General features: G+C 37.5%; 1 protein-coding gene across 4 annotated transcripts in view; it reads left to right on the forward strand.

Moving 5' to 3' along the window:
- Positions 1 to 11,880, forward strand: part of ARL15 (ADP ribosylation factor like GTPase 15) — a 379,011-nt gene extending 367,131 nt beyond the window's left edge. For all 4 annotated transcript variants that reach the window (XM_054687937.1, XM_054687938.1, XM_054687936.1 and 1 more), the window contains one exon: positions 10,542 to 11,880. In XM_054687937.1, coding sequence (XP_054543912.1) covers positions 10,542 to 10,694 — 153 coding nt within the window. In that variant the 3' untranslated portion in view covers positions 10,695 to 11,880. The remainder of the gene's footprint in view (positions 1 to 10,541) is intronic.
- Positions 11,881 to 12,736: the final 856 nt, after the last annotated feature.

Genomic DNA, 12,736 nt, shown 5'->3' on the forward strand with positions numbered 1-12,736 from the left:
ATCAACCTAAGCGTTTAGCAAGGCAAAGGAGGAATGATGTAATTGTGTTGATGCACTTCCATTACTTAGGCAGATACAAATGTTGGTAATTAATGAACTTTTTCCCAATACCTCTTAGCCTCATAAAATATGAAATTCATATTTTCAGCCTGCACTTTATAATATCAAAATATCTACCTGCCCTCCCACCCCCCAGCTCTTTTAATATGCACAGTTAATGAGTATTAAGTTAAAAAAAAAAAAGCCCTTAAAAGAATCAATTTCATGGTGAATGCATCTAGTTAAGCAAGCCATTTAAATAACATTTTACTGGTGTGTAGCAGACCATTTTATAAGTTACTGATAGCTTCACAAGCCCGTGTTTCAGACAAGCTAATTGGTTGTCTCTGATGTGTTTGAGGCTTTCACTCATTAACCCTCCTTCCTGTCTGGTATATACTTGACTGGCTCTCAGACATATAAGTAGAACTTTTAAAACAACCATATTCTATTGCCAGGAAAAAGTTTTTAATAGATAGTTTTCTTCCTGCTTACAGTAGTTGCTTTCTTGAAGTAAATAAGTGATACCTGAGTATTTTCCTAAATATGGAAGATAGAGAATCAAGTATTATAGCCTAAAGGTGCTTGATACCAAAAATAAATGCTCTTTTGAAAGAACAGAATAGAAATGATTACAGAAAGGATGAAAAGGAGAGGCAGGGAAGGGGAAAGAGAGGGAAGAGAAGAGGAGGAAAACTGCTGTTGAAAGCTGGGTACCTCTATACATAACGGCTATGTTACAGATGTTACTGAGAAGTCTGATGCCTGCACCTGTATGTGAAGGACAAGTGTATGGTTGCATCTCTTTTTGCAGATGTCAGTTCTTTCCATTCCTTTTTTTTTTTTTTTTAATTTTATTTTTTTTTAAATAATAAATTTTATTTTTATATTCCCCCATACAACTGCACATGCCCCATTCTGACCCCAATTCCTCCCCTCCCGGCCCCCACCCCCCAAAAAGTGTCTCTTGTTCATAGTTTTTTGTTGATTTTGATTTTCACTTTCTTATATTTATTCATTTTCCTGATCCCTTATTTAAGTTTTCTAGATTCCTGCTATGAGTGAGACCATCCGGTATTTTTCTTTTTCTTTTTGGCTTATTTCGCTGAGCATGATCCCTTCCAGCGCCATCCATGTTGCTGCAAATTGCATGTGTTTATCTTTTTTGAATGCTGAGTAATATTCCATGGTATATATGGACCACATCTTCTTGATCCAGTCATCTATTTTTGGGCATTTGGGCTGTTTCCAAAGCTTAGCTATTGTAAATAGTGCTGCTATAAACATAGGGGTGCAGGTGTTCTTTGGAATTGATGTTTCTGTGTCTTTTGGGTAAATACCTAGGAGTGGAATTGCTGGATCATATGGAAGCTCTATGTTTAGTAGGTCCAGAAATCTCCACACAGCTCTCCATAGTGGTTGGACCAGTTTGCATTCCCACCAACAGTGCAGGAGAGTTCCTTTTTCTCCATTCTTTGAGATAAGAATTAGATGCTTTGTTTGGACACAGATTAAAGGAACACCTCAAAACATAAGTGTCTTACAGGTCTTGAGATTTCTGGAGTGACTCTGTTTTCCAGGATAGATTGTTTATTTCTCCGCAAAACAATTTATTGCAGTTGCCTATAGTCATATATACAATTAATTTTAAACCGATTAGGCCTTCAGTTTTGAAGCTGTTCCTGAAATCCTAACTTCTATATAAAACTTTGGCCTATTAATTGGGAAGAGTAGTGACTTCTTTCCAATATTTAGTTTACTACTAACCTCACTAACATTTTATATAGGATGAAATATATTTAGTTTACTACTAACCTCACTAACATTTTATATAGGATGAAATATAATGTATATTTTCACTACCCTTCTCTTTATAGTTTCAGCTCTTTAAATTTGTTTTAAAATAAATAGGTTATCATCTATGTTTGCCCATGAAAAAATTTGGAGAATAACATACAAAACTAGGTTATCCTAGTGAAACTGAATGAAAATAAAGTATACCACAGACTCCTGGAGATGCTTAATCCCATTGAGTCTTGATATCTAGTGGTATAGGTTCATACCTCTTCAGAGATACGTTACTACACTATACACATCATCAAAGAACCAAGAATCCTTAACCATAATCCACTGTGCCTCCTCTCTTCCTCCACTCCCCACCCTCCCTTCTGGTAGAACACTTCTACAGTCAGATTTCTAGGGTTTGTTTTCATTTAGTTTTGCCTGTTCCTTTGTTTTGTTTCTCCATAGACCACATATAAGTGAAAACATCCAGTATTTGTCTTTCTCCTTCGGACTTACTTTGCTTTGCATAATCCCTTCCAGTTCCATCTTTGTTGTGAAAAATAGCAAGATTCATCCTTTTTTTTTTAATATGGTAACTGTTTTTATAAATTATTTAACTGGTCATTTTGTATCTTCAAAAATTTTGCCCTGGATATGTGTTGATCCAGTCACTTATTTCAGCCCAAAAGTTCTCTTTGGAAATCAACCCAAGTTCAGTGAGATGAGAAGCTTGCATGGAATGATAAGATGGAAATTTGTTTTCTTATGGGAAAGTCTTCTGAACCCTGGAAGGTTTAACACCAAGTGTAAAAACAATGAAATAATCAAAACTGCAGTATTAATACTTTTCATTTAAGGTGTATATATCAACCTGGTAAATTTACTTTGTGATTAGAATTTAAAATGTGTAAGTGATTTCAGCATTGGCCTCCCATCTAGAAAGATACAGGAATTTAAATGTATAAACAATATTAGAATGTACCAGAACTTAAGTCATTGAATTTATAAATTGAATAGAAGAAATTTTTAAGAATTCTTCCTGGAAAAAAAAAATCTAACTACTTGAGGGTGTTTTGATTATTAGACTTTCTAAATGCTTTCAAAGAAAATTGAATATATTAAGTTTATAAATGGAGTTTCAAAATGTTTAAGAGTGGTTAATTAAACTAAGTTTATAAATGGACCTGAACATTATTCAGCCTTCTGAACATATTGTTAAAATTTACCAGATGCATAAATAGAATATTAAGATTTTTAAGTTGACTAGAATAGCTTCAGGAGAAATTAGGATTCTGACTTACAAATTTAATAAATTGTATAATTCCTTTTTAACACTTAATAGCAACAATAGCTAGCATTGCTCTGCTCTAAAAATCATCCTAAGGACACCAAAAGTCTCAGACTGACAGGTCACCAGCCATGTACCTGAGTAGCTCTTGTAGCCTTTAAGAAGTCTCCAGATGAAGGAGACCCAGGCTGAACACAGAAGAGAAAAAATAGGATCTCATTGAGAGATGACCCTTCTGCTGACCAGATTGCAGTCCAAAGCACCTGAAATCATCAGTGGCGCTCAAATCAGTTGGAGAAGACAGTTCTCCTTCCCCCTAAAGTATAAGCCAACTTGAAGAAGAGAAGGGCTAGCAAGTGAAGACACCACACATCTGCCACCAGGCCTTCCCAAGCGCTCCTGTGACCAGGAGCACACACCAGGAAGCTGCTGAAAAACTTTAAGCTGGGACTTGGCAATATTTTTTTTTTTTTTTTCTGTAAGGAGCCAGATAGTGAATATTCTAGATTTGCGGCACATACTTTCTTGGTGGCAGTTGTTCAACTTTGCTGTTGTTGCATGAAAGCAGCCATAAATAAGTAAATAAGCATGACTGTGTTCCAGCAAAATTTTATTTACAGGGAACTTGTAGTGCCTGGGTAATGCGGGCTTGGGGAAGGGTGGGCAACCAGGAATGGCTCTTGTGACTAAGGCCTCTTCTACCTTTAAAAGTTTCTTCATCATCCAGGTTTCCCCTTGAGGTGATTAGAGGACATCAGCTGGGTCTTAAAATATGAAAGGGTATTTATAGGTTGATACTTTCCTCCTGTGGATGGAGGCATGTTGGGTTGGAAGCCAGAGTTGGAGCAAAGGCCTGTGTGCAGGAATCACTCGGGCTGTGGAGGGCTGGCTAAAATAACAAGTCAAGGAGGATGCAGATAAAGGCATACTGGATATCTTTTCTTGGTCCCTGGGAACCAGAGTCATCTGTACTTACCTATTTGTGCCTCTCACGGTAGCTGGCTGATAAGCAGGCTTTTTAGGCAGGAGAATAAAACAATCCCTGCCCCAGGCATTCAAAAAAGAGAAAATAAATGCAATTTCTTCTATACTATGAGGTTAGCAGATTAAACAAATACAAGAATGCTTTATAGATCCAAGGTCCTACCACCGAAGCAAATGGAATCATTTTATTTGGCTCTTCTGGGACATGCTAAGTTCTTCCATGCAGTGGAAAAACTGGGCTTCTATATAATTATTGTCACAATGTATAACATTCTCTACATGTCAGACGTACCAAGACGTTGCTGACGGGGCAAGAAGACTTCTAATAAGGACAAAGGCTCAATCACAGATCATAATTTGTAGTCATTTTTGCCTGTTTTTTAATTATTCCAAAAGCAGGCTGCTCTTTGCTTAAGGTAGAAGCTATCCTATCAGAACTATATTTTTTTTATTACACTTAGTGTTCTTGAAATCAATCATCCATTACAAATATGTACTTCCAAAGTAATAATGTGGTGTTGGTTATTATCAAGGTGTCATTTTCTGGGCCTTATTAGTACTTAATAAAAATAAATATTCTGTGTTATAATGTCTTGAAACTACTGTAAATTGGTTTTACTTGTATTACTTATTTCTGCCTTTAGTGACATATTTAGTATACTTTTCTAAGGATTTCCAAACCCTGCAAGCAGTACAATGAAAAGAAGAACAGCTGGTGCTATTTTCTCTAGGCCAACCTTTCTTTGAACAAGCTGCCAACAATGCACTCTGAAGAATCTTAATGATGCCCCGCCACTTTCTCTCCAGACCCCATCCTGCAGCCATGGTGTGGACAGAGTTTTCTCTGACTTTGGTGAAGGTTACCAAGTTAAGCCTGCTCCATGACCTTCTGCAAATAAAGCCCCTTCCACAAGCATGTACAAGGTGTCCATAGTCTGGGGTGCCAGTAAGCATTTAACACTCACTTGCTAGAAAGAAGAGAATCCCTGTTTGTTGCATTTGCGGATCTCTGTGGTGTCGATACTACAAACCATGGTCGAAACTGTGACTTCCATGGTTTGACATCCTTGTCCCTGGAGTTGGAAAGATATGCAGACATCATTTCAGTACATGTTTTCCCCCAATGTGACATATTAATACAACACGTGCACCTGTTCTGGTGGTTAAGGGACTATGTCGATAAGAAATTCCTTCTCCCTTTTTTAACAGTCATGGGCAATGCCCTGCAAAATTTTACAGTCCCTTCAGGCTCTTCGCTTCCTCTTCATTGGATCTCTGGGGTAAATTTGTCATCCAGACCATACTTTCCCCAAAGAGTTCAAAACTAATGTGAATCTATCTCAAATAACATTGTTCATACAGGTTTTGAAAAATATTAACTTTGGAGTGGACACATTGTGTATTTTAAATGACTCCCCTGGGCTGAAGATAGTTAACTGAGCCATGTTCTCTTGCCTCGTCCTCCAACATGCCCTTTTCTCTATCAAATCTCACAACTGTAGCTCTTTTCCTCTCTTTCTGTATTTTGTTTGTGATCCTTACCCAGTAGTCTCTACCAGCCACTTTAGCTGCTGACTCATGCTGACTATGGATTTGAAGAGCTGAAGTTGTCTAACTAGGCTCTTTGGAGACCAAATTCCTTTTCCAGAAACGAAGAATGTATCTTTATTTCTAAAGTGTTTTAAGTCTTTTCTCAATATTTCTTATTTATATTGACTTGGATGATTTAAGAATCATTCTAAATAATCATATCTCTCTTCATTTGACTCAGTTACTGTTCTTCGTTCCAGTTGAAGTATAGTCAGAGTGCTAAAGAATGAAAGACTTTAGTAACTGCACGCTATAACACGGTCTTTTATGCTCACTAAAAAGCCTGGGGATGGGGCGGGACTTGTATGCACATGTGAGGACAGTCCTCTTGTCGGTCTGTTGTTTCTGTTTTGCTTTATTCTACAATATCCTGCTCTAATCAGCGGCAGACACCCCATACGTTGGCAAATAGTGCACTGGCACGAGCTTGTTAAGCACAACCAAGCTGCTTTCGACCGCTCTAAGTGGTGGCTGAGTGACTGAAGTTACGGGAGCCAGCGTTTAAGATGCAGATTTCCAACGTGTCTTGTACTTATCCTAAGCCCACCATAACCACCCCCAATCTTAAGAGGGGTCTATCATAATCTGCTCATTTTTCACAGAGAATCTATGTGATGCGTACAGATGGGACTCTGGAAAAGTATAGGCAGAGTGAACAGCTAGCTTCTATTTCCAGTGGTGAATGTATAGAAAAACAAGCTAATAACCCCAGACAAGGGCAAGAAATAAGTGCATTTCACACAGGCTAGAGTAGCAGTTCACACAGAGGCAGGACTATGCCAGGTGGTCTTCTGTACTATGGGGTTGGGGGCACTTTTAGTTAAGGCAAAGCACAGGCCCATATAATAATGAATTGTCATATACCCTAACTGTAATGTTTTGCTACACATTCGTGTAGGTCAAAACACTATAAATATCCAAGTGTAGAACCTAAGTCAATGTCACAGAAAAATCCTCAGTAACTTCTTCTGCACTGTTCTATCGCCCAGCTCCCCAGAGTGCCTTCAGGAAAACAAAACCAAGTCTGGGCACATAATACTTACACGAGTTACTAACAAAAATAGAAAAACAAGCAGCTATCGTTATAAATAAAATGAGGTTTGCAGGTTTTTAAAAAGGAATGACTTATTATTGCAATTCAGAAATGCTTCACATGACTTCTAGAAATTTAGTCACAACAGGTTTGCAAGAACTGAAAGGAAAAGGTTTGAATGTGAAGTGAGGGCAAGATAAGGAAATCAATGAGTATCATTTAAACCCCATTAGAGGTCCTGTAAATAGGAAAGGATTTTTCTATTATTTCTCTACTCAAGGAAACATAAAGGACATCTCCTACCCAATGAGTGGGTCTCCTTGCTATGTAATGTCTCACAGGTTTAACAGCTGCTACATGCATTAGCAGCAATGAGATGGTGCCGATTTGTCTCTGTTATATTAGGACTTTACAGTGCATGCGATGTGTGAATAATGGAATGCAGTAATGCAAATCACCCTGCGGTTGCATGAGTAAAGAAGGGCTCTGATGACATAGCTAAAAAAGGTTGGCTACTAACTGTGGCTTTGTTTTCCTATCTCTAGGGTGGATACAGGGCTAGTAACAAATGCCCACTCTCTGTGGCTATCCTGAAAATAGCTAAGTGACCACAGGTTGCCAGGCAGCTGTATTCTGATGTCATTCCCCCAAGTGCTATCTCCAGAAGCCACTGTGAAACAATCACCATCTCCTTATTCCACCAGTTCCCAGTTAACCATGGCATTTAGGCAGCTGATCAAGTATTCAAGAGACTCTGGTTCTTCACATTTTTATCATGATTAAAAAAAAATAACCTTTAAAAAAGCGTATCCCTCACAAAAATAAATCCTTGCATCATAGGTAATTTTTTAACCCTAAAAATAGTATCAGATATTGTTCTGGTCCTATGGAAACACCTCCCTATAAAATTATACTTCGGCATATAGAAGGGCAAAAAAAGCAATGGTGGACAAATCAAACATGTCTGTAAGCAGTTTTATTGTAATAATACAAGGAAGGTAAATTTTCACGTTCAAGTTGACATAAGAAAACAAATGTTAACCTAGGGGGAAATGTTAGAGCATTGTCTTCTCCCCTCTCTTGTGTTTATACTCTTTGCTTTTAGAAACACAAAGCTCTGCAAGATGAAATGCTATGTTTCGGCAGTAAAACTCACTACCTGTTTCTCAGCAGTATGCCAAGCCTGTTTTAAAATTTATATCTTAAAGGTAGAGTTGTGTGGCATTATTTGGATCCCAGTGGGGTGAATATGGTCAGGCTAGCTACCCACGTAGGTCACAGATCTGAAAATCTCAGGTTACCCAGCCATATTTGTCAGCTTAACACCAGTAGGCTCCTTTATCTGCTGTAATCGAAGTTTCCATTTCCTTCTCATGTTAATATTCAGTAGGAACAACTTCTGAAACATAAGTACCTTCGGACAGCTTATCTTCCAAGTGAGCCCACGTGATAAACTGTTTTCAGTTGTCCAGAAACCAACCTCACGGGCAGCCGAAACCCTCCTGACTGTTTTTGTCTTATATGTGTGTTTGTGTGTGTCTGGTCCGAATTGCAAAATATCACAAATTAATACAATTTTGTGATTATTGAACTCTAATGTTGTTTTCAAAATAGCTGTTAATATGCCACCCTGATCAAGTCTGTGCATTTTTAAATGAACCATCCAAAGAAAGTATTGCTAATAATATATATTTACTGGGTCATTCTTTTTATTTTAGTATTATTGAATTTCTTACTAACAGCCCTCATCCCGGTTATCAACAATACTTAAAATGTCCTTTTAGATTTGAGGTTACCAATTTCACTTGTTCCAGGCAATCCCCTCTTGATGGAGGGATTGTTGATCAGATCTCAGCGTCAGCAAGCGAGTTCCCATTTCTGGCCTCACTGTTGCAATCTGAAACCTCACTTGTGGGAAAAGCAAGGAGACTGATCTCTGATTTTAAGCTCTTCAGAGCAGCCAACTCCTCCTTCTAGCCGTAGACGTAAACATGTCCCCCACCTGTTGCTCCTACCAACTCTTTTCTCCCCCTGCTGGCTGAAGGCTCCTGTGGCTGACTAACTTGCAATTCCTCCCTTCCTGGGGCAGGTTTGACACCTGTGCTAGGAATTTCAGTTTCTCCTGGAAGTAACTTATTTGCAGTGCCCTAAAAAATTAAATGAATACAGTTGACCTTTTGCATAAGGTACAACATGGTTTGTAGAGTAACTTGGGTAGAGATTGTTCTGAAGTTGTGTACCCATTTTCTGGAAATGAGACTTTCATTTTTCTTCAGGATCAAAAGTAATGACAATCCTTTCAGTCTCACAGTCTTCTTTTTGGTAGTAAGTAGTAGTAGTAGTAGTAGTAGTAGTAGTAGTAGTAGTAGTAGTAGTAGTAGTAGTAGTAGTAGTGTTATGAATTTGCAGATAATGTGTAGGAGCACTCTGGGAAACATTTAAACTGTAAAATGTTAGCATATTTGTGGTTCCAAAATATTCATAAAAACAGTATGTCTTCCATATAGCTTGTTCATATATATATATATTTATTTCTTCTGTATATAAAAATATATATTTAATATATGTATTAAATGTATATGTATATTTAATACCACTTTGGTGCATCTCTGCTGCTAGTAATAGTCTGGTGCTTATGGTAATAAAGGCAAAATAAAACCAATTTGGGAAAGGCACAGTAAGTTTGAGACAATTTTTACTCTGGGTCACGTATTGACGAATGCAGGACCTTGGAATATTTTCTGGATCATGTGACTTAATGAAATTTGTTTACCGGGAATATCTTTGAACAATGCCTCTTCTGATATTGCTGCTGACTGAATTTTGTTATATAAATACAAAATTCTACTCTTGTGTGATATGGCATATGTATGCAAGTGATGGGCATTATGATAGCATGCCCTTAAGTAAGGAAATCCTCAGTGCTTCTGGAAGTCTTATAGTCCATTTTGATGTTTCTTCAGTCAGGAGTTGGGAATCTTGGATGCCCTTAGTCCGTATCCTAGCCAGTACAATGAGTAACTTGTGACTGGTTATTCATCAACAAATTTTAAAGATAGTGAATGCTCCACCCTTCATACAGCTGTTCAGTCTTGATTTTACTCTCCCTGAAAATTTAGGACTAGGAGGATAAATAAGCTGGGACACTTTCATGTGTGTATAGCTAACCAAGTTTATATTTGCATATACATACACACAGTTTGTATCTTTTCCCCTCAAAATCACTTACCCAGGTCTGAGCAATAAATACTCAAGATTTAAGGAAGAGTGAAAAAAGATTATTTAGATCATATTTTTTTGTTGTTGTGTATGCATTTGATGGCCAAAAAGAATTGATATTCCTTGTTGTCCCCTCTTGATAGGAGGCATTATTGAGTATTTGAGTAATTGATGTAGTGTATATACTATAGGTTGTAACCAATTTAATAAGTTAACAAGTTATAAAGTAGTGAAAGCATCTCTACTAGAGTTCTTGTGATTGAATTGAATCATTTTAGTGTCTCTCTTGTATTTTGCCCTGTGCCATAGTACACATAGTACATATAATTCTTTCCTAGATTTCATCAGACCTCCCAGGCTGTTAAGTATATGGGTGAAATGGAGGATTGCAAGCAGGTCATTCACCCCTAAAGAAAACACTCCCAGGTCACAACATATAACCCACATTATAATAACAGCTGTGGATGGGATTCTAGAAAGTCCTAGACATCGCAGTCATATACATTCTCCTTGAAAGTCCCCTTCTTCATCTGAGCTCTCAAAATTTTGGTGTGAGGAGTTTTCTGATGTAATTAATGGCGTATTTATCTCCCTCCCCACAAGGTCAAAAAATATTTTGAACTTGAGCCACTTGCACGTGGAAAACGCTGGATTCTGCAGCCCTGCTCGCTGGACGACATGGATGCGCTGAAAGACAGCTTCTCTCAGCTGATAAACTTGTTAGAAGAAAAAGACCACGAAGCTGTAAGAATGTGAAATCTGGCAAAGAAAACGGGTTCCAAATACGCCTTGAACCTATCATGTTAATTTCTCATTTTAATTTTATTTTGTATCAAGATTATAATGGCTTCAGTATCTATTTTCCTCTATCTCAGTCTCTCATCTCTCTATTAAAGTGAATATTCTGTAAATCAGGTGAATTATCATCGGCATTAATGTCAAGTATACACTACTGAGAGAGAATATGTATTCTCTGTTTACCACTAATTATCTTCATGGCATGTCTCTTCCTTCTGTTGTTCTATGCGTCTCTTCTCAATCCTGTGCTGAAATGGTTGGAAATCAGATCCCTTATGAAGGACTCAGGGAGACTCACAGATCCTTGACTCATTTTCCCTGGGTTTGGAGGTGGAGTATTGTATGACTGGGAATCCTCATACACGTTTTATTTTCAGGACCTCTTGGCGGTTTTACTTTATCTTTTTCATTTTTTGTATACTGGCCTTATATATTATGAGAGAAAAATGAGCACCAAAAACTTCAATTCTTCACCTTATCAAAATGAATATCTTGCCATAATAAATGTACTTTGGGAACATAAAGGCAAGATGCATCATGTTTTCTCAATTACATCCTATTCCCCTCTCTCTTCTGAGAGCAACGACATTGTTTAAGTGTTTGAGAGGAGTTAAGGGAATTCAGGCACGATGTATGACCACCAATTACTAGTTCGTCAAGTCCTTAAATATTTTTCTAATGGAGAGGTTATCCTGCATAAAGTCAGCTGCAACATAATATAAGTATCTTTTTCTAAAAAATCTTAGGAGTCTGATTGAAATAGAGAAAAGAATTTTTAAAATAATAAATGCAATTTTTAAATACAGTCAAATGAAGTACAGTTTATACAGGCTAGGATTTAAGCTGGCATGGATTTGACAAAGATAACAAAGAATCATCTGTATATTCATTCATTAAGTGCTAATGGTGTTTAATGGAGTCGGTTAATGTCTCCATCTGGTAATTAAAGGTCTATCAGTATTTCTATTATAAACCTCTATTTTCAGGGGTTTCAACATGCCCTTAAAAATGTGCTGGGGCAGCAGCAAATAAATAATTTTAGGGCCCGGATTCAGTCTTTGGAACTTTTTTCATTTAATTTAATGGTAAAATTACATAAAGATAAGTGTATAGTTTTACTAAGGCTTGGTGCCTTTGACCTTTTGCTAAATCAGGAATAACCTATGGATATTGAGGTTTATGGATGAAATACTCTTTGGCACACTTTGTAGATTTTTAACCACTTAAAATGCTAAGTGGTCAAATGATAGAAAACTGCTCCCTATACCTGAGCAATAAAAACATGTTTATAATTTTTAGGTAACATAGACTGATACCCAAACACACAGACTCACACTGTATTACAGGGTGATGTAATACCTTGTAATTCTCCAGAAGATACACGTCATTCAAATACAGTTTTTGTGGTTTCATCTTGTAGGTGGATTTTAATGAAATCATTACCTTTGAAACATCGAACAGTTCTTCAAGCTTTTTTTTTTAATGGAGTGAATTAAAAAAGATTCATATTCAATTTTGTCTACAGCGTCCCTGAATATTTTTACTGTATAATACGTGAGCAGCACAAACTTCTATTCCGATGACCAGTTACACGACGACCACCCCCCCTTCGTTTTGTCCTGTTGTGCTCATCTTCTATGACAAATAAACGATTATTAGGCATTGCTTTCCCTGCAAGTTCATTGAATGTAGAATGTTGTCTTTTTAAGACACTGGGGCTGAGCGCTCCTAAGCCATCTGTTAAATGACTTGCCGTTGTCTGTGTGTGTTCGTGTCTGCTCCAGTGATGGGCTTCTTCTCAGACCCACGACTGTCTGCAGTGTCTCAGCCGTCAGAATGAAAACATTATCAATCAGTACCCAACAACAGCTGTTTTTGACAAGTTTCTGTCTGACGCCTAATGCTTTACAACTGTCAATAAGGCTCCTTCTTTGTCTAGCAGTTCGGAGCTCGCAGTCTTGCTGCTTCCGAGCGGCATCCTGTCCTTGTAACCCTAGAAT

Source organism: Talpa occidentalis, unplaced genomic scaffold (assembly GCF_014898055.3).
Source record: "Talpa occidentalis isolate TD23 unplaced genomic scaffold, MPIMG_talOcc4v2.1 talOcc4.6, whole genome shotgun sequence".
Taxonomy (NCBI): Eukaryota; Metazoa; Chordata; class Mammalia; order Eulipotyphla; family Talpidae; genus Talpa; species Talpa occidentalis.